Source organism: Typopeltis vanoorti, chromosome 9 (assembly GCF_054136105.1).
Source record: "Typopeltis vanoorti isolate ZY-2024b chromosome 9, IOZ_Tvanoo_1.0, whole genome shotgun sequence".
Lineage (NCBI taxonomy): Eukaryota > Metazoa > Arthropoda > Arachnida > Uropygi > Thelyphonidae > Typopeltis > Typopeltis vanoorti.
In genome coordinates, this window is record NC_143557.1 from 74,606,010 (window position 1) to 74,629,453 (window position 23,444).

The 23,444-nt window shown below is 36.0% G+C and overlaps 1 protein-coding gene across 1 annotated transcript in view; it reads left to right on the plus strand.

Moving 5' to 3' along the window:
- sl (small wing phospholipase C gamma 1) overlaps nt 1–23,444 on the plus strand; it is a 546,737-nt gene that overhangs the window by 96,927 nt on the left and 426,366 nt on the right. The window contains exons 7-9 of the mRNA XM_090398565.1: nt 7,145–7,246; nt 17,510–17,625; nt 22,435–22,520. Coding sequence (XP_090254691.1) covers nt 7,145–7,246; nt 17,510–17,625; nt 22,435–22,520 — 304 coding nt within the window. The remainder of the gene's footprint in view (nt 1–7,144; nt 7,247–17,509; nt 17,626–22,434; nt 22,521–23,444) is intronic.

Genomic DNA, 23,444 nt, shown 5'->3' on the forward strand with positions numbered 1-23,444 from the left:
ACTTCTCTGTTTCTGTTTGTAGGAGATATTTTTAAAGCCCAGTGAGGATCCTACATTAAAGCATTTCATTGTTATTCATAAGCATAGAACTGGAGATGGACCTTTTCATTTAGGAAACTGTTCTTTGTGAGCAACCATATCCATCTCCTTTGCAGCACATCCAGTTTAATATTGCTTTGGAAGTAGGTAGCCATCTGCCTCTCAGAGAGATTTGTTATTACATCATGTTCTATTTATTTAGCACTGGAATCTGAGTTAACGCAGATTGACTTAATAATCTCATAATAGAACTTTTTGAGAGGTAGTGCCAACCCAAATGGGTGTGACTGGATTGTTGAGCATATGTTCTCCCTTTTTATAGTGCTTTTATCCTGCTTGATGCAGGGTCTGCTAGATTATACAATTGTGGGGAAACCTCAACCAGCTTGTCGTGAAGTCTAGCATTGGGAGGGGGAGAGAAGTATTTTTATGAATGTGTAGATGCCCATATTCTCAGGGCTGGTTTACCTGTTCTGGGGGACAAAAAACCTGAGTTTCCAGGTGAAATCCCCCCCCCCCTTCCCCCCACACCTCTGTATGAGACTGGATAACTCACCTTTAGTCAAAAGAGACCAAATGAAGGTTCCTCACTTCATGGATAGGAATCGAACCCAGGTCTTTCTGACCAAAGGGCTTTATCTATACCAACTGAGCTATGGAGGCTTTCGAATTCTTGAGCATATGATTAACAGTAAAGATTTCTTCTCTTCTTAATAATGAACAAAATACATTTTTCCATTTGTCACTCATATTCTGCAGTAGCTCTTACAGTCTATTTCTGCCACTCTTCCATTACTCATGCAGGAGAACTTTTATGGAAGTGATCATTTACTCATACCATATCCTCACAAAAATAATGTTCTCCTACATCGATTCTCACATGGAAAATTGAGCACATTGACTGGAATACATTTTCCAATTTTGTCAAATTTATTGCCGAAACAGGTAGCTGAACATCTACCACTGAAGCATGATTTACAGAACTGATTGTATTGTCCACACAGCAGTAATTGCAATTCCAAAATATTTTCTCAATATCTCAAGCCATGGGAAGCTTTGAATGTCAAACAGTCAAAAAAAAAAAAAAAAAGTTCAAGACAGAGCATGGGTAGACTACTACATCAAATCTCATATCATTCAAATATGCTTCATTCAAAGCATATAGCATTAGATGGCATTGTGGTATCTCTGAAGCAAATAAGGCTCCTTAACATTGTAGATGCATTTATTTTAGCAATTCCGGAAAGGTACTCGCGAGCACGTTTGTTTTGTAACTTTCTTTTTTTTTCTCCTCCCCAAATCACAGCTTTTAGGGCTGTGACCCTAAAAGGTATTTTTAATCAAGAGAGTCCAGCTACCAAAGTTTTGAATAACTAATATTGTAATTCTAGATTTAATTTAGACATTTCATGAATTTTTAATTTCTTCAGCAATTGTCTATATGATTTTGAATGTTATTTGTGGGGAGGAATTTTTGATTCTGAACAGATACTATTGTTATGGAACAGAACTTATAAGATTGCATGGTATGGATTGCAAAAATCCTACTTATAAATTTCCAGTCTTGCAGTCAAATGATTTCTTTACCCCCTCCTTTTAAGTCCTCTGATTTCTAAGATATTTATATTCTTGAAAAATATATTTCATTTGATGCATCATCTATTCATCCAGATCCTTGAGAAAGCATTTTTTGAGTGCACTCAACAGTATTTCTTCGGAAGAAGATAAGGCTGTTGTTTCAAAATTTCTAAGTAGGTTATTCAAGAAATTTGGTACATCCTTTACTGAAGAGCTTATCTAATTTATCAGAGACAAATGTGGTGAAGCATTCACCACATTTGTCTCTGATATTAAAGTTAAAGTTATTTAAGATAAACCAGTTTTTGTGAGGCAGTATCAGATACCGCTTAAGTATGCTGACAAGTTCAAACAACTCGTACAGGGGTATTTGCAGGCAGGAATTATTCAGCCTTTGAAAGTTTGTGGAATAGTCTATTCCTTTTGTTAGAGAAACCAAATGGAGAGTTTAGATTTCTTTTAGGTCTGTGAACTGTAAACAAGGTTAACAAGTATATATATATATATGTATATATATGGCATCTCTTGAAGGCACCTCTGTATTTTCAAAACTAGATTTAAATAACAAATACTCTCAAATCCCTTTGAAGGAGGACAAGTATCATTTTGTCTTTATGACATTATTGACCAAATATGAATTAGCCAGAATGCTTTGAGGGAGGGGGGGGCACAAAATTTAGCTCAGTCTTCTAAGGCTCTCTTAACTACTGTTTTATCTGATATGTTAGGAAAAGCAGTGATTTGTTTTCAGGATGACTTGCTTCTTTATTCTTCTAGCAGGGATAGTCATTGTAAGTTACTAAAATTGGTTATCTCCAAGTTACATCAGGCAAATTTAAAGTTAAAAACTTCAAATTACCAATTTTCCTTGAGTGAAGTTTTGTATTTTGAACATGTTATAGGTGGTAATGGAATAAGATCAGATGAAAAATCTGATCTCAATTCTTTAATGCTCCTGAGATAAATAAGTGAGGAGATTTGTTTTGGAGCAATTAATTTTTATTGTAAGTTTACCCCACATTGCTATGCATATCTCATCATATCCATTCTCTCACAAAGATCATTATACTAGTGTTTATAGGTTGAACACTTTCTTTATATGCAAAATCTTACAAACTTGCAATAACAAATTCAGAAGTGAAATTTAGTCCTTTGTCAGTGAACAATGTTTCAGGACAACTGCACCTACATATAATTCCATCAGTAAGACATTTTGCTAAAGTTTCTGCCTTTTGATCTTTAATAGGAAAAGCTTTTGGATATCTAGTTACCATATCAACAACCAATGCACTGTTTGCAAAGGAATCTTACTTTTATATGGATATCTCAACTGAAAAGAATGACAACACTGAAAAAACTGTTTGACGTGAGCACGAAGTCCTAGCCAAAAAGAATATTCTTTAGCACATTGTAATGTTTTACTAAATCTTACGTGACCTGCTAAACTGGATGAATGATACTCATTGTCCATGGAATTATTTTAGGAGCTATTACTCTGTAATTATTTCTTACATTCTTATACAAAGTATTCTTTCTGAACTTGGAAATAACCTCATCATCATCATCATCAAATTCCTGCCATGTACCCTCAAGGGGTGTACAGGATATGATAGTACTACATGAAAAAAATTACATCATCAGGGGGTGCTTAAAGGTCAAAGCTGTATAACTGAGAGGAGACCTCCACATAGCCTTTAAAGGAATGCGGAGAACCGACCAGGGCTTCTGACCTAATGTCCAATCCTCACCTTCTCGTGGTGCACCCTGTTGGGTATCTACTTGGATACTGAACAAACGAGGATGGGCTGGGAATTTGGGATTTAGCCGACCAAATTGTATTCTTATTGGTTAAACCAAAATAAAAAATGATGGTACAACATGACAAAATTTCATGCCGGCTGGGGCGTTGCCCGGTTAAACAAGGCCCCCGTTGTTTTCGCCAGGGAACCAGGGCAAACAGCGAAAAGTCAGCTACTGGAACAAATCTGAAAATAAACCCCAACTCAACATCACCAGAGTTAAAGATCAGTACTATCAACGTAAGAAGCCTGAATGGCAAAGAAATGGAGCTAGCTGAGGAATTAGATAAGTACCAGATCGACATAATAGGGGTGACTGAAACAAAAAGACCAAAACTGGAAATAACCTGGAAATAACTTGGCTGGATCAAAAAGTACAAAGTCATCAGGTATCAATCCTTCTCAGGTCATATATATATATATATATATATATATATATATTCATTTTTAATATAAACTGACTATAAACCCGAAAATTAACAAATTGAGATTTATTTGAAAATGCAATATGTTTCGTCAAGATTGACTTCATCAAGCGTTAAGAACATAGAAAGATATTGAAAGACACTGAAATAAACATTGAGACACTCTGAAGCTATACAATTATAAAGTTATGATATTCAACTGTAAATTACAGTTATTATGAACTTGTGCTATAGTCTGTGTTAAAGTTCTATTGTTGTACACTTGTGCGTGTGTGGAACCACGCGATCTCTAGTATCTGATAGTAGAGCTGAAAGAGTCAGGCAAATTATAGCTGAGATTATTGTTCATATGAAGAGGGTCCAAGGTGATTTCTTTTGACTCTACAATGCAGCGTTCTTACCTCATCATGGCAAATGTGTAGGTTTGAAGTTGTTGTCCAATTTACTTCATGTTAGCGGCTTTCGTTGTTCATGTTTATTGAAAACAGGACATGGCCTGACAGGGCAGTTGCTCTGGTTCTCTTATAAGCTTGTCTCTCTGGTGCTCCTCGAGACGTAGGAGGATAGATTTCTCCGTTTGGCCATAGTAAGGTTTTCTGCACTCACATGTGACTTTGTATACACCTGGAAATTGTAGAAGGTTGTGAGATTGTTTATAGTTGCTGAAACTTGATCTTATTTTTGGAAGAGTCGAGAAGCATGTTTGTATGTTGAATTTTTTTAAGATTCTACTCAGTTTTTTGGATAGCGTACTGATACATGGCAAGGAGATATAACCTTTGGAGTCCTTCTGTGTCTCTACGTTGATGGTGGGATAATTGTTTGTTGATACTTTTTAAAGAGTAGCCATTGCTTTTAAAGGTCCATTTAAGATGTTGTAGTTCTTTTTTTAGTTCTTTTTCATCTGACAGTACAGATCTTGCACGATTCGCAAGAGTTGATATAATACCCAACTTTTGCGCTGGATGGTGATGTGAGGACGCATGCAAATATCTGTCCGTGTGTGTTGGCTTTCTAAATATAGAGACTTTTATTGATTCAGGCGTCTTGGTGAGTTAAACATCAAGGAAACAGAGGGAACTATTTTCTTCAATCTCCATGGTCAATTTTATATCCTGATGGAGGTTGTTTAAATGGTTGAGAAACCTGTGAAGATTTTCAATACCATGCTCCCATATGAGGAATATATCGTCCACATATCTAAGCCAAATTCTTGGTTTTAAACTAAAAGAGGAGATTGCCTTTTGTTCAAAATCCTCGAAAAAAATGTTGGCTAATATAGGAGAGAGGGGGCTTCCCATAGCTAATCCTTTGACCTGTTTATATAGTTTACCTTCGAATTCAAAATAGCCAGAGTTTACACAGTGAGATAGTAGAGAGAACATTTTATTTGAAATCTTGTTCTTTAAAATATGGAGAACTTCTTGTGTCGGAATGTTGGTAAAGAGTGCTACCACGTCAAAGCTCACCAAGATGTCAGAAGATTTGAGTTTAAAGTCCTTGATTTTAGAGACAAAATCTGTTGAGTTTTTAATAATATAAGAAGAAGATTTTCCTGCATAAGCTTTTAACGATGACACAAGATATTTAGATAATCTGTAGGTGGGTGAGTCAATGCTGTCTACTATAGGTCTCAGTGGATAGTTGTCTTTATGTACCTTAGGGAGACCATAAAGCCTTGGAATCAGTGGATGTAAAGAACGGAAGGAAAGCCGTGTATTTCGTGGAATTTCTGTGGTCTTTTATAGGAGATTATTGGTTCTATTGTGTATTTCTCTTGTTGGATCCCTCTCAATTTCCGAATAACTATCTGACTCTAACAATGTTAAGATTTTTTCTCAGTAGTCTGTTTTATCTAGAACTACAGTTGCATTCCCCCTTATCAGCTTTTAAGATGACGATATCTCGTTAATCCGTAGATTTTTAATTGCAAGTCTCTCACCAGGGGATATATTATCAGAAGGAGGTTTTGCGTTGTTGATTGCAAGAATTGCTTCTATGCGAAGTAAACTCGCGTCTGCGGTAGGAAGTAGCGAAGCTGCTTTCTCCATCTTAGTTAAAAGTAGTTCTTTAGGAATTTTGGTGCCAATATATATATATAGGTCCTCATAATGGATCTTTCTGTTGAGTAGTCTTAATCAAATTAGTATCCTAAATTTCATCTGTAGACTTCCTAGCCATTTCTTTTTAAAAGAACTTAAAAGGTGTTGCATTAATATTTGTGTATAAACAATCCTTCCTTAAACTTCTGTGCTGTTGTTTTGTGTGCAACTCTTTGAATATTTTCAACTTATGGGATACACCATGGGAAGGTGAGGATTGGATATTAAGCAGAAGCCTAGTCATTCTCTGTATTCCTTAATAACTGTGGAATAATTCTCACAGTTTTCTAGTTGTGACATTTAATACTAATCAAAGTAACATAAAACTGAAGATATTAAATATTTTGGTATTTTGTACAATCTTTGGGGATATTCATATTTCATTGTTATCAACTATGAATAGCATAACTGTTGCTGAATACTTGTAATTGGTTACATTATATTATTATTTTATTATTTTTTCAAGCATTTTCCTACCCACAAAAGGTTGCAAACCTATAATGCATCAATACTGTGGGTGGGCTAAAATTTTTTAAAAAGAATTTTCTTATTTTATTTCTATTTTTTATGTATTTTTGGTATTTTTTTTATTGTAGTCCAGAAAAAAAAAATTTAAAGTAAAAAAAAGTACAAAAAAATTTTTTTATGTAGTCCAGAAACCCTGCTCTTGCGACCAAACATGGAACTTTAGTAGCCATTTCAGGCATCTAATATTTACAGTGAATATTTTGTGTGTATGTGTTAAATATGAATCCTGTCCATGAAACCTGTGGTACATTAGGAGTGTTTTTTATATTATTTTTATTTTTTTTGCAAAATTCAGAAATTTTCCTCTTGGAGACCAAACATGTACTTTTTCAAGTCACTTCAAACTTCTAATAAGCAGGGCATTGGTCTCCCACTGGATGATGAAATTCATTGTCCCTATGAAGACATTAACAAGCCATATCCACAGACATTAACAAGTGCTGGCCAGTTTAGAAAAAAGTTTACAGACCATGGAATCTCTTATCTATTCTTTTGTAGAAGTTGCAATTATGTGTACTTCAATATTGAATTTAAATTAAGCATTGTTTAGTTACTAGACATTTCTGATAGTAGAGTACAAAATATTCAATAATTGAAGGTTTTTTTTTAATGCTGTTGACAATTATACTACAAATATATCATTGTCCATTGATTTTCATTTGATCTTTTGTAGGATGCATTAGCAGATGATGAAAGGCAAGTAAGCAAATTCATGAGAGATTATCTTCAGGATCCTCTCAGAGATGCCCAAGAACCATATTTCTTAGTTCCAGAAGTTAGTAACCCTCTTTTAGCAATTTCATTTCCATTTTCTCTACCTGTTTAAAATGTTATTATACAAGTATTTCCATGAAGTCAGAAGACTCATTGCAGGAGACCCATTATTCACACAAGCCTATCATACTTCTCTTTAAACACATTCACTGATGAGGCACTTGCAACCACATTTGGCAATTCATTCCACCATTCACTGCCCTCCAAGCAAAAGATCTAGTCCTAACCCCCCTTGCTAACAACAATACTATGCTCTGCTTGGTCTGACACATCATAGTATTGAAACTAAACACAGCATCCAGTGTGATGAAGTAAGTCTTTTTCATAGTAGCAGTTTTAAATATGAATGCCTTTTCAAAGAAGGTTGTGAAGCCTTTTTGCATCGGCCTAACCTGAATTGAAATGATTCTCTTTCCCAAATGTTTGGGAGATTGTCATTTTATGTAAACATCAAAATAATTTTAATATTATTTATTAATATTAATTTTTAGCATGTGCCAACTGTTTTTAATTGGTAAACTGTACCTTGTTTTTCTGTTCTTTGATTTGCTTGTTGTTTCTACACACTGATGTACTGTTATTTTCAATCTGAAATATTTGTACTTTCATTAATGTTTATTACTGTGGTTATTGTGTAATTTTGTTAAGTAACACTTTGTGTTACTTATGTGTATATTACAATTTTATATTGTTGTCCCTGATGTCTCTGTGACTGAGACAAAATATTAGAAGCATTAAACAGTGGTTTGATTCTTTCCTAGTGCTGTTGTCACTCTATTTGAATGGGATATATGTATAACATATATACATATATCCCATTGCTCTGTTCACCTCAAAATTTTGCAACATCTAAACACCTCCAGTCATATACTTCTTCTTTCACATTTGCTCCCATGATGTCAATCATAATTTACCATTCTTCATATTTTCTACTCAGATAAAGCAAATATAAAGATCGCATAAATCTAATTGAAGAGTTCTGCTTTAGGACACCCCCCCCCCCCCCACACACACAGACAATTTAATTCTTGATGCACCCTTAATAATTCTCTAATAGAGCTAATTTCCAAATATAAGTGTTGGTCACTTTTTATGTTATTACATATATGTTATTACAGCAAATCTAAAGATCATATAAATCTAACTGAACTTTTTACACCCTCTGTCCAAAAAGAAACTGAACTTTTGATAGGAAATAAAACACAGGCCAATTATAATTATTCAAATCATTTATTTCAATCAATATACTCCCTTCGATACAGCATTTGGCATGGTCAATTAATTCGTTAAATGAGTTTTTTATATGGTTTTTGGGATACTGTTGAGGGTCGTGGTTACTGCTGCTTGAACGTTTTCAATGGTGTTGTATTGCTTTCCTTTCATCGGTAAATGAAGTTGGGGGAGAAGAAAGAAGTCACAGGGTGCTAAATCAGGTGAATACGGTGAGTGATCCAACACACAAATTTGGTTTTTGCTCAAAAACTGTCTCACAATGTTCGAACAATGAGATGGTGCATTATCATGCAAAAGTGACCAACTGCCTGTATCACGATATTCATGCCGTATGCAAAGAATTCTCGCTATCAATCACTTCAAAACTTCAAGATAAAACTCACCATTGATCGTTTGGCCAGGCAGAACAAATTTTTTGTGGATAATGGCCTTGGAATCATAGAAACAGATAGCATTGTCTTTACTTTTGACTTCTCCAAGCAACTTTATTTCGAAGGTCCCTCTTCTGGTGGTCTCCACTCACCACTCTGGCGTTTTGTTTTGGGCTCATACTCAAAACACCATGTTTCATCACCAGTAACAATCGTTTCAAGGAAGTTTGATTCCTTACGAGCGGTTTTAATGAGATCCTTGCAGTGTTCAATTCGATACATTTTTTAGTCGTCAGTCAACTTGTGGAGAACAAATCGCAAGTTCAATTTACGAAGGCCCAAACTCTCGGTCAAAATGTTGTGCACAGTTGATTTTGGAATCCCCAATTCATCTTCAATCAATCTCAATGACAATTTCTGGTTTTCTTTGATGAAATCATGCACTTTTTTGATGCTAACTTCGCTCAGTCCAGTTTTTGGACAGCCCGGTTTTTCGTCGTCCTCAAGTGTCTCACGACCACTTTGAAATTGCTTAAACCACTCATAAACTTGAGTACAGGATAAGCATTCATCACCATATGCTTCTTGAAGCATTTGATGCATTTTGGTAAAACTTTTACCAAGTTTAACACAAAAGTCAATCGTAGCTGTCTGTTTCAAGCTCATTTTCCGACCGTTCGTCAAAACACACTGTCACTCTTGGCACTATAACTCAGCTTCTAATGAAACAAATGTCATAAACAGTTGACAACACTAATGAATGTTGCCGCTTTCGACAACAAAAAGATACAACAGGTGGCACCACTAGTTTCTTCTGTTTTAAGAAAGTTTGGTTTCTTTTTGGACAGAGAGTGTATATTATTACATAGAAAGGGACCAACACTTATATTTGGAAGTTATGATTTTAACTCTATTCTGCAGTTGCATATAACTGTAGAGTACAGAATTGTTAAGTTATCAACCAAGAAGTGTATCGAGTATTAAATGTGTGTGTGTTACTGTGAAAGGTTGTAAACTTCTAGTACAGAGGTTGGCTAAGGATTTTTTTTTATTCTTTATTACTTAATATTTTTGTTTATTTATTTTGCATTATCCAGAAACCCTACTCTGCAGACCAGACACACAATTTTTTCAAGGTACACATACCAGCCACTGAATTAGAAACCTTTATGCAGATGTACGTAAATGGCACTTATGCATATGCAGCGTATATGCAAATTACATAGTCATACGCATCGTCACGTGTTCTAGGCAACTATTTAAGAATGCTGCCGGTCAGTAGTGTTGATCACAGTGGGAAAAATAAAGGATTTTTCAGAGTTTGATAAAGAGTTTAATTGCAAGTGCCTGGCTTGAGCCAAGATTTTGAAAACAGCAAAACTACTGTAAATTAAAAATACCAAGAAATTATATACTTGGTTTAATCCTTTATCCAAGTGTAAGCAAACAAAGTTTGTGCCTGAAGTTTTTCAGGACTAGGGCAACTCATATATAGAAGCTAACGATTTCATTAGCTTCTATATATGAACAAATTCATGGAACAAGGAGCAAATTCCTCTTCTGGCTCTTCCTGAGCCAGTTAAAGGAACACTTATTATGTTTGTAGACATAGATGCAATCAAACATCTTGTGGAATCTAAGCTAAACTGCATATGTGCTCTAATTTGGGCTAAAGGAGTCCGACATGGTGTTAAATAAAGTTTCTAATTCAGTGGTAGTATGTGTACTTGAGGCATTCAATAAGCAGAGTGGTAGTGTTCTTACACCAGGCAGGGAAATTCATTTTCCACTTAAAGACATATGCAACATTCATACCCATGTGCATGATTTAAATCTGCACCCTATTAACTGGAGAAAATTATTGTACAAACTTATAAAATTTTAGGATAGGAATCCACCTTGAAATAATTGCTGAATAAATATCTAGAGTATTTGAATGTATTAGTAGAATTGTTGTGTTTGTTAGCATTCTAGGGGAAATGAAAATGTGAGCTTTTTTTTTCTTTCTTATATCTCTCTTTCAATGTGCTGTTATTTTGCTTTGTTAAGTAGAATTCAAAATCAGCAAAAATCTGACTTTTTTAATTCATAATGTGTTTATATTTAAAATGCACCTTTTGCTTGTAATATGCTTTATAATAAGACATTGGATCATAAGTATGCATATTTACACTACTAAGCGCCTCCGTAACTCATTCATTAGTGATAATATCTTTTAGTTAAAACATCTGGGTTTGAATCTCATTTAGAACATGAAAAATCTTTATAATGGCTTTTCAAACCAAAGGTACTCTCAAGGTGGATGAGTTTTTCTGCCTAGTAACTTAAGGTTTCTCATCTTACTTACAAAACAAACTGGTCAGAAGAACATGCATTTAACAGACATCCAAACTCTTGATAGAATTGGCTGCCATAATTATTATTATTATTCAGGCCTCCATGGAGTCAAAAGACTCATCACGGGAGGTCCTTCCTAGGAAACACAAAAGTCTATCATACCATTCCTTGAACTCATTGGCCATTCTCGCTCTCACCACTATTAGAAAATGCATTCCACGGTTCAACCACCCTCCATGCAAAGAAACCACTCCTCATCCTCTTGCTCACAGCTTCCTTTCGTAACTTCCAGGGATGGCCCCTTGTCATCACTCCTTCCCGCTATTCAACCAAGCGAAAGAACTCCCCAGTGTCAACCCTGTAATCACCTCTCAACAGTTTAAAAGTCTTGATCATATCATCTCTCCTTCTTCTATTCGCCAAACTCTGCAGTCCACATTCCCCTCAGCTGATTCTCATAACTAACATTGTACAGTCCTGAAACTATCTTTGTTATCTGCCTCTGTACCCTTTCCAGAGTTAATTTATCCTCTTGAAATTCTGGGGACCAAATTTGAGAACAATAGTCAAAGTGTTGTAATCAGGGTCTTATACAACGGAATGATAACTCTTTATCTCTGCAGGTCAGGGTCCTTCTCAGTATTGCAGCAATCCTGTGTGTTATCTTCACCATCTTTGCAATATGTCCCATGAATTTCAGGTTTCTATCAGTCATCAACCCCAGATCTCTTGTCTCCCCTACTTCCTCCAGTACAACTCCTCCAATAGAGTATGAAGTGTCCTATCGATGTGTCCCAAACCTCAAGACCTTACATTTTGCTGCATCAAACCTACACCCCTAATTCATTTGCCCACTAATTTATTCAAATCCTCTTGCAGGGCTACCACATCTGTGCTATTACTAATAACGTTTCCCAGCTTCACATCATCTGCAAACAACTGAATATTCCCCTGCAATCCACTGACAATGTCATTGATATAAAGGTTGAACAATATAGGTCCCAGTGCTGAGCCCTGTGGGACCCCACCACCTCCTTTTTAATGCCCCACCATACACAACTCTCTGATACCTATCTGACAGCCAATCCTGAATCCAGTTGACCAACCTGTCATCCAAACCCATGTGCTGCAACTTAAATATCAGCTTATCATGTGGCACCCTGTCAAATGCCTTCACTAAATCCAAGAAAATGGCAGTATATGCCTTTTCCTCATCTACTGCTCTTGTAACTTTATTATAAAAGGCTAGCATATTACTAAAACAAGAGTGTCCCCTCACAAATCCATGTCAGCTTTCACAGATAACATTGCCCTCATCTGCACAATGTTGTATACGGTCCCTAACTAATTTCTCCAAGATCTTAACAACTACTGATGACACACAAACTGGCCTATAATTATACACTTCCAGTCTACTACCACCCTTATGCAATGGCATTATCTTACATTCCTTCCATTCCCTGGGCATTTTTCCTGTAGCCAGGCTTTCATTGAAAAGCCAGGTCAAAGGAGCTGTCAGTTCTTTAGCACATTCTCTCAAAACTCATGGTGAAATACCATTCAGTCCCACAGCTTTACTGACATCCAGAGTACTCAGTATTTGGAACACGTTCTCCTCCTGCACCTGTAAACCTTGAACCTGCCTTATCCCTCTAGTATTAAAATTTACTCCTCCAGGATGAGATACTTCAATAATGTGTTCGTTGAACAATTCCACTATGTTCTCTGCATCAGCCACTCTATTCTCATTTTTATGCCACGATGTCATTCTTCCAAAATCATTTCTCTTCCTACTGGCCACATAGCTAAAAAATCCCCTAGGATTTTCTTTGGATCTTAGGGCCAATCTCTTCTGATATTCCAGTTTTGCCTTTCTTACCATACTAGTCACTGTCCTGGCCTGTGTCTGATATTCTTCATGCATCTGCTCTTCACCTGTCTCCTTATATCTCTTCCATAGCCTCTTTTTCATATGCAGTTTCTGTTTAATATCGTTTGTCATCCACTTTACACCAAATTGTGTCCTCTTCTTCACTTGTGGAATACAACTTACTATCGCTACTAAAAAATATTCCTTCACAATTTCCCAAGCACTAATGATATCTCGGCCTTCCAATTCCTCCCTCCATGAAACTTCTCCAAGTTGGCATCTAAGATTATTATAATCACCTGCTTTATAATTCCACATAAGTTCCCGTCTCTTTGATACTCCTGCATGTCTATTCATCTTCCAAGTCAAAACCACATGGTCACTCTCTCTCCAACTGGTGGGAGAGATGTCATCTCAGTTATTATCAACTCTTATGCTATGACCAAATCCAAAACTCTTGAACCTTTTGTTCTCTCTATTATGTGTTGCCTAAGACATTTGTCCCTCAAGAATTCCAGAAATTCCATTCCCTTATTGCTACATGCATCTTCCTCTCCCCAATTTATACTACTGTAGTTAAATTCTCCTATAACAATCATTCTTCTTGCACTTGCCAAGCTCAACTGTCTAAACATCTCCTGGTCCTCACCCTCTGTGCTCCTTGATTTGTAGCAACCCCCCCCCCCCCAACTAAAATATCTTGTCTTTCCCACCTCTACCTCACACCATATGCTTTCAAAATCATTAGTATCACTGCCTTCCAAAGTCTCCACACTTAGAAGACATACGTCATCACTTATTATAAGCAGTACTCCTCCACCCAGCTTTCCCTTCCTATCCTGCCGAAAAATGCTGTACCCTGCTACTTCTATTCCTGTTATTATATCCTCTTCTGTGAACCACGTGTCAGTGATCCCAATAATTTTTGGCCAGGCTGATCAGCACTACCAATTCTTCTCCTTTATTCTGGATACTCCTGGCATTAGTATAAAGCATAAAAATGCCACTGTTTCTATACCTAGCATTATCCCCCTCTAGACTCCACTGGGCTCATGTTACCTGATGTCATCCTCCTTCTCCCAAGCACCCATTCCCACAAGAGGCCTCCCCCTGCTTCCTTCCACTCTAAGTATTCTAGTTTCCCTGCATTGACACACCGACTCTTTCAGACAACAGCAATCTGTCCAGATGCCTATCCTTCCTCGTTCTAATGCAAGCGGTCTCTCGCATACAATTCCTTTCTGTCCTCAAACACCCCTCCAACCATATATATTCCAATCCTCTCTTCTGACATATTCTAGCTATTATCTTTCTTCTCTGTGTTTTCTTTTGTACAACCTCAACCAAGCATCCCATATCTCTCGCTGCCCAATTTACATTATCTCTCAAGTCATTCGTTCCTACCATCACAATCATCTCATCTACCCTTTCACCTCTCTTAATTGCCATAGCCACTCTTTGTATTGTTCCTCCAGGCAAATACTCCTCATGCATCCTATCTTACACACCACGAATCATTGAGTCCCTATACATCACACCTCTTACCACCATGTTCCTCAATTACTCACCTGCATCCCTCAATTTCTCTCTCTTCTCTAACAGGTTCTCTCTGTGTTGCCCTACTTACCTGCCTTCCTGACATCACTCTATATCTGGTTCCTGCACTCCCTCACATTATTCTCATTTTCTCTCTCCTACTGTTTCCATTCTCTCCTCTTCTATCATAACACTTTCTCATTCCCTCTCTCCTACTGTTTCCGTTCTCTCCTCTTCTGTTATTCCCATAACTCTGTCTTATTCCCTCTCTTCCACTGTTCCTATTCTCTATCTATCTCCTCTTCTCTCATTCCCATAACTCTTTCTCATTCCCTCCCTTCCACTGTTCCTGTTCTCTCCTCCTCTATCATTCCCATAACTCTTTCTTATTCTCTCTCTTCCACCGATCCTATTCTCTCCTTTTCTATCATTCACATAACTCGCTTCTACTGTTCCTATTCTTTCCTCTTCTATCATTCCCATAACTCTCTCATTCCCTCTCTTCTACTGTTCATATTCTCTCCTCTTCTATCATTCCCATAACTCTCATTCCCTCTCTTCTACTGTTCATATTCTCTCCTCTTCTATCATTCCCATAACTCTCATTCCCTCTCTTCTACTGTTCATATTCTCTCCTCTTCTATCATTCCCTCTCTTCTACTGTTCCTATTCTCTCCTCTTCTACCATTGCCGTAACTCTCTCCTTGCCTCTCTTCTATCATTCCCATAACTCTCTCTCTCACTCCTACTCTGATTCGCCTTGCATTCATCTCTTCCATTCGCCTAATCTCATCTTTCATGTAACTCTCTCTCACTCCTACTCTGATTCACCTCTTCCATTTGCCTAATCTCATCTTTCACACCTCATTCCTGAGATATTCCACCTGCTCTTTCAGCTCATCTCTCTCTCTCTCTCTCTCTCTCTCTCTCTCTCTCTCTCTCTCTGCAAGTCAGCCACTCGTTTGCCATTCATCCTCCCAATTGAGACCATCTGCGAAAAACTTCACAATCATTCAACCTTTCCACACTCCCCGATCTCATTTTTTCATTCATATTTCTCTTGATATTCTTGCCCTCTATCATACCACTCGTCTCTCTACGTGGGGAATCTCCCGCCTCTGACTCATCGAGGTCAGTTATAGTCATCTCCAACTCACCAAGTTCTTTTCATTGCCTGCATTTTGCGCATATACATATTTCCCCTTCTCTCACCTGCCACATATACAACCACTGAGACACATATTTCCACAAGTCCTGTATGCCACAAAATCCCTTATTATGTCATGCAAAATGGAGTGCTTAAATGGGCGGGGGACTTGGTGATACGCCATTTGCAATTGGAGCTGCCGCTGCTGCCATTATTCAAAATAGTATCAAAGAACTATTTCAACTAAACTCTAAATAAGTATAAATGAGTATAATTATAGGTATAACTATCTAAGTGTAAGTTAACTATAAGTATAAAACATATTTAAGTATACTAAATATCTAAATAATAAAAAGTTATGTTATCTTCTTCTCTTCCACTGCTATTCGTCCGATTCTGACCCTGCCTTCTCCGTAAGCATAAATACACAATATAGAGACAACTAACTTCAAAAACAACCATTTAAGGACACTTGTATTACATGTCGGAAGTTCCCCCCCCCCCTTGGTTAGACTATAATAAATTTAGTTTAATCCTTTATCCAAGTGTAAGCAAACAAAGTTTGCTCCTGAAATATCTTCAGGACTGAGGCAACTCGTGGTAAAGGCAGATCAAGCTTTCATCACTCCTTGTCTCAGTATCTCCCATAAAGCAAAGCACATCTCCTTGGTCGTCTGGGTAGTTTCGACATTTATTCAGGTCTCGTCAGTGGGAGCCAAACCAAGAAGTGGTAATATTAAGGCAGAAGCAATGGAGAACTCATATTTACCTATACGAGTTGCCAAAAGACCACCTTATTATTAAATTACTCTGGATTTAGAGAAAGATGTTGGAAGTTTTTCCCCACTTGGCTAGACTATAATAAATTTACTTTAATCCTTTATCCAAGTGTAAGCAAACAAAGTTTGCGCCTGAAGTATCTTCAGGACTGAGGTAACTCGTGGTAAAGGTGGACCAAGCTTTCATCACTCCTTGTCTTAGTATTTCCCATAATGCAAAGCACATGTCCTTGCAGACATGTATAATGCTATGCATTAAGGGAAGGGCCACTACCCAGACTGGTTTCGACCTTTATTGAGTTCTCACTAGTGGGAGCCAGACCCAGAAGTGGTAATACTAAGGCAGAAGCAATAGAGATTGTGCTTTGCATTATGGGAGATACCGAGACAAGGAGTGATGAGAGCTTGGTCCACCTTTACCATGATATGCCTCAGTCCTGAAGATACTTCAGGCACAAACTTTGTTTGCCTACACTTGGATAAATGATTAAACTAAATTTACTTGTATTACAGAAAAATCTCAACAGAAGTCACACTATTCCCCAATTAAAAAAGTAATGTAATGTAAAAAAAAAGTAATGTAGCGTTTTTTTTTTGTGAATCTAAGTGACTTGACATTGTCAGGTTATTGAGCCTAATGCATTGAGGAAGATGATTATTTGCACTATCCTTTTCTTCAATTTTTGAATTGACTGACATTTTCAGTTTTGCACCACATTCTCCCCATCCATCTAAGGTCAGTAAATTGTGAATATACTGTATTTCATTAAAAAAAAAAAAAAAATCTTAATGTGTATGTAAAGGAAAAATATTTATAGACATGAAAAGGAAAAAAAAAAAACTTTGAAAAACAACAACAACAAAAAAAAAAATTTATATTATAAATTCAAAATTTATTTAAATTAGTTCTCAGTTTTTCTTTATTTAAATTTTTTTTTTTTTATTCTTGTTAATAATATTATCTAAAAATTATAATTCTGACTGTGTTTAGTTTTTAGATTTCTTATTCTCCAAACAAAATGAGGTATGGGATACAAGGCATGACCAAGTAAATCAAGATATGAATCGACCTTTAACACATTACTGGATTGCTTCTTCTCATAACACGTAAGTAAATTGAACCAGGTATAGGTTTTAATTAGCTGACTGTTTAGGCATATAATCATTGGAATATTTGAATAATCTGTTCATTTATGTGTCAGATTTTCATCACTTAGTGTGAAAATCACAATCCTTTAGAGCTTTGGCTACCAGATTATCTTAGTCCATCCACACAGTTGCTGATATGCTATAGGTTTCTAATCTTTTTGTGAGTGAGATTGGTTTTAAAAAAGAGGTGTGAAATCCATTTTTCATTTGTGACTTATTTCAACAAAAAAATTTTACCTGTATAAAAGAAATGAGGATATTAGGAACAGACTCGACATTGTTAGCATTCAGGAATGTGAGCCGAGCTAATTTCAGGTGGTATCATCACTTAAACAGAATGGGGGAGGAAAGGTTAGCAAGACAAGTGTTTTTTGGTGAGATTTGGATCCAGAGGATGACCAAGATCTAGATGAATTGATACAGTAAGAAGTGTTTTAGAAGATACAGTATCAGATCTAACAATATTGGGGTCCTCACAGGTAAGTTTAATTTGGAAGAAATTAGTGATAATGTGACCTCTTCATGTAGTACTACAGTATGGTGCAAAAAACAATACTGAATAACTACAACAATATATGTTATGGAGTAGACAGGTTTATGAACAAAGAAATATATCTTTATATACGATGATATGTACATTCAGAACTATCAGTAGAATCTTGATCGAATAAAGCATTAATGACTGCAGATTATATGCTCAAAATGGGCACATTTGTCTTTCAAGAAGGTTTCCTAGCACATGCAAAGGTTCTCTCTTATCTTGGAAAACAAGGATTGGGACATCTGCTGGACATATTGTGTAATTTTATCCTTTGGTTCATCAAGGTTCAAAGATGGGTAATGGTGGTATACCCATTGTAATGCAAGATCAGGAGAATATGAAGGGTGTGGGAATTCTGTGAACCTTGAAATGAACCTCCTGGGGAAGTGTTCTGATTAATAGGCTCTAGAGCCACATGATGTATGACATGTCACTCCATCCTGTTGGAATACCTGTGCACAAAATTGAATGTTTTTTGCATAACATATCCTATGCAAATCCTGGGTGAACGGAACCAGCACATTCTTGATGTAGCATTCACTATTCGAGGTCATGATGACACCACCCTCTTCAATGAAGTAGGGCCCAATTATGCCATGGTTGGAAATTGTACACCATGCAGTGACCTCACCGTGAAGAGGTTTCTCTTGGACAAATTCAGGTCTCAAGAAAACTACCTAAACAGAAAGACTATCTATATTAAAGAGAAACCATTTAAACAGACAAACCTAGGTTTGTCTGTTTAGATAGAAATTCGCTTTGTCTGAGAACATGGAGGAAGGGCTTATCTTCATAGACATTGGCCAGCATGCATGCATGCATGCACAGTATTCCTTTCGTGCAGTGTAATCCGTTATTGTTAAACACTGACCCACCTGTCTGGCATATGAAAAGGCACCCAGCTCCTTAAGAATTCTCGATAGTGACTTCATCAGTATTCCAATTTTTTCTGCTGTTTGGTGTTGACTGCATTTCGGAGACTGTAACACTTGCTCCAGTACATGCTAATGATTCTTATTTGTGTTAACAGTTCGTGGTCTCTCTGAATGCCCTTTACATTGTGGCAAATCACTCCCGGTACTTGAGAACCTCTCGATTAAGGCAGTGATAACACTACTGCATGGATTGGAGCATGCTTACAGAAATGCCAAATGACTTGCACCATTGGACCTACCAACTCTGTATGAATGAAAATGATGCTCAACAATAAACAATGCTGAAACGAACCTTGACATGTAAAGATAAAGAAGTCATATTGTCTCTTTATAAAGCCTTGATAAGACCTCGCTTGGACTATTGTTTCCAGGTCTGACCTCCTGGTTTCAGTGGTGATTCTGATACAGTGGAGAGAGAACAAAGGAGAATATCAAAAATTATATCTGGGTTGTGGAATACTGATTATGAAGGAAGTTTGAGAATTCGTAGGTCGCAGACACTAGGAAACAAGAGAAAGAGGGGCAATATGATTGAGACATTAGGAACTTCTGGAAGGGTTATACAGAATTTCAGTAGATGGGATTTTTCATTTTATGGAGGGGAAAGGATGCAATGACATCCATGAAATTTGGGAAGAAATGCTGTCAAGAAGGGGGTGGGTTAGTGCTAGATTTTTCTCTCATAGAGTAGTGCATGATTGGAATGGATTGCTGTTGGATCTTGTGTGTGCAAGTAGTGTAAATGAATTCAAGAACAGGTATGACAGCTGGTGCAAATAGTATGGTTTCCCTCAACAAGTTCCTCACTCCCTGGAGGTCTCTCATAATAATGTTATGATGTAACTTAATTTGGAAATGCATTTCTTTTTATTTCATCATAAAATTATTTTGTGTTTTACTCTGAGCATAAATCAGACATTCTGGTCTTCTTATACAAGAATAAATATACATTAAAATGAACACTGATTATGCATCAAAATATGCCTGTTACTGTTTAGTATAATAGATTATATGGGCACTGAAAAGGAGAAGTCATAAATAACTTAAGAAACTAATCCTGTTTAAAGATGAATTAGAAACTTCTGTTTCTTTACCTTGTAAATTGTCAGCTTATCAGTTTTTGATAAGCTATTTATGTAAGAAGCATGTTTTTCCTAAAAGTTTATTTTTCAACCATTAAAATTTCAGCCAATAAAGTCACTTGAACTTAGAACAGCAAAAGCCTTAATGGCTAAGTATGATGATATCGGCCATTATTGTTAAATTCATATATACCTTTCTATAGTGTTGAGGAATTCATTAATATTGAACCTGATCTTGAATCATTTGAAATTTTGTTTTGTGTGTTTTGCAGTCAGAAAGCTTCAGTTGACATGAGGGAAAAACACTTATGTCCATCTATGACCATGTTGCTTAATTCTGTCTGAAAAACATTATAATTCATTTCTTTAATTGCTGATAGAATTTGAGCTAGAGTCTCATTTTGGACAAATGATGCATGGTAAAGCCATTCATCCATTCACTGAGTCATTGAAGATATCAATAAGACATGAAATCAAGCAAAATCTCGATGAAGCAATTTTGATATGTAGAAAAAATTAAATGGACCTACTGTAAAGGACAAAACATAAATAAGATAAATGTGCAAAAGCGTGAAATAAGGACAACTGTTCTAAATACGAGAAGTTTCTCTGAAAAAAGATCAAACCAACCAAAAACAATGTTCATCATGTAAATTAAAAGACAAAATATTTAAAAAAAAATTGGCTAAGAAATTTGGGGAAATAATACAGCATATTTAAATGGCTAGAAGAAAGAAGCATAGGAGAAATGATAAAACCTGAGAACCAGAGTTTGAGTACTTTGTGAATAAACTGTTAGAATGATGAATATTTAATTAAATGAAAACTGATTTTTAAAGTATGTATCAGGTCATCCAAAAATGTCTTTTTTTATACTGTACTTGTTCAGACGTGTCTCAGCTTGTCTAAACATGAATTTTTAAAGTTTTAAGTACTACTACTAAGCTGAGGTGGCCTCACACGAATTCCACCTTGCGAGAACATCATATATAAGTTATTGTTTAAATAAACCCTTTATTACTATGGAAGTCACTGAAGAGCACATCATGCTTTATGAGTTCAAACAAGGCAACAGTGCTGTTAACACTGTAAAAAATGTGCAAGAAGTGTATGGTGGTAATGTTTTGAAAGTGTGAAAGTGCCAGCGATGGTTCCAAAAATTTCGACAAGGGGGCTTTAACTTGAAAGACTCCTTGCTCTGGACACCCTTTCTCTCTCTCAATAATGATATGCTGGAAGCTGCTATTGTAAGAAATGCCAATGCAACTGTTGAAGATTTAGCAAAAGATCTTAATTCATCTCATCAACCATCCATCAGCATTTGCAAGAACTTGGAATAGTGTCAAAGTTCGGCAAGTGGGTTCCTCATGAACTGACAAACAACAATTTAAGAGAGTGCACTACTCTTCATTCTCAAGAGGTTCAATCTCATGTTATATAGTCACTGGTGGTGAAAAGTGGATACTTTACAAGAATGTTAAGGACCGAAGGCAGTGGGTTCATTCAGGGGAACAGGCTAAACCTCAGCCAAAACAAGACTTCATGAAGCATCCTCAGAAGGTTTTGTTAAGCATTTGGTGGGATATGGCTGCTATTATACACTTCTTTACTCTTTGCCACAAAACCAAATAATCACAGTTGAAGTATATTGTGAACTTAATCGATTGAATGAAAAACTGAAAGAAAAGAGGTATTCTCTGGTCAATCAAAAAGGTGTTGTTTTTCACCATGATAACGCACGCCCTCACTGCAAGAATCATCTGTACCAAGATTGAGGAACTCGGCTGGGAAAAGTTTCCACACCCTCCATATTCTCTTGACCTTGCACCTTCTGATTACCACTTATTTCAAAGTTTGCAACATTTCATTAATGAAAAACAACATGATACATTAGAGGCACTGAAATTGAGCCTATGCAACTTCTTTGCCTCCAAACCTCCTGAATTTTATAGAAATGGCACTATGAAGCTTTCACAACGTTTGAAGAGTGTTATTGATTACACAATAATGTGCAAGCGATTTATCTTTTATATCCTTTCAAAACTTAATTGTAAAAACTACATTACTTTTGGGATGACCTGATAGTTGTTGTTTCTTTTAAAAGCATTCTTATAGTCAAGAATTTATAATAGTAATTAGGTTTATCACAATAGTAAAAGCTCGGATTATGTTAAAATTCGAATATGATTTGATATTTTCTTTTTGGTAGCTATTTGACAGGGGATCAAGTGAAAAGTGAATCATCAATAGAAGCTTATGCAAGGTGCCTTAGAATGGGATGTCGATGCATTGAATGTAAGCATTTCTCCAGGATTTTGCTGATATATGATTAATTTCAGTATTTAAGGCAAAGCTTATTTTTAAAATTGATATCATTTAATTTGTGTTCATCTTATTAATTTCTTTTGTGCTACTATCTACTTTATAATGGCTTGCTTCTCATTATCATAATTGCTGTGTTTAGAAGAACACATAACTAGTGTTAAACGATAAAATCATTTATTTAATTTAACAGATACCATATATATTTGTATTATAAGATGATATTTGAAGTTTAAAAAAAAAAAAAAAAGCTGAAACCAGGATTCATTTTATACTTTTGGTATAAAATTTGAATCTTTGAATTTGATGATGGAAATCATCATTTAGTTCCTGCAGTAATGTACCATGTATCAGTGTAATGTGTTTTGGCATGTTCATATACCAGTATATAAATATTTGAATATTTGTATTTACTGTATTCAGTAGGACAAGCATGTAGTTTTTTTTTTTTTTTTTCATTTAAATCTTGATTAAAGTGTATTGGTGACCACATGAATTACAATATATGAAATGTAACAAACAGTTTTACTGATCACTCATAAATTACAGTAAAAAATACCTTTGGTGATTGCTATTATTTACATTATATTAAAGTAAAAGTAATGTGCGAGAAGCTTTGACCACTACATGTAAAATTTGTGGTCATCTTATATGGCAAGCATAGCACAAAATAAATATTTTGAAAAGAGAATTTGGGATCGTTTTATCCTTTTATTCACCTTGTATGTCAGCATATACAGTTTTTCTATTTTTTTTTTTTCCCCCTCACAAAACATCAATGTGTAAGAAAGAACAATGGAAAATTTGGATCCAACAGATTATAACTACATACTATAACAGCTGGTAACTCTTTTAGATGCAGTTATATGGATACTGGTTTATAACTAGCACTATTGA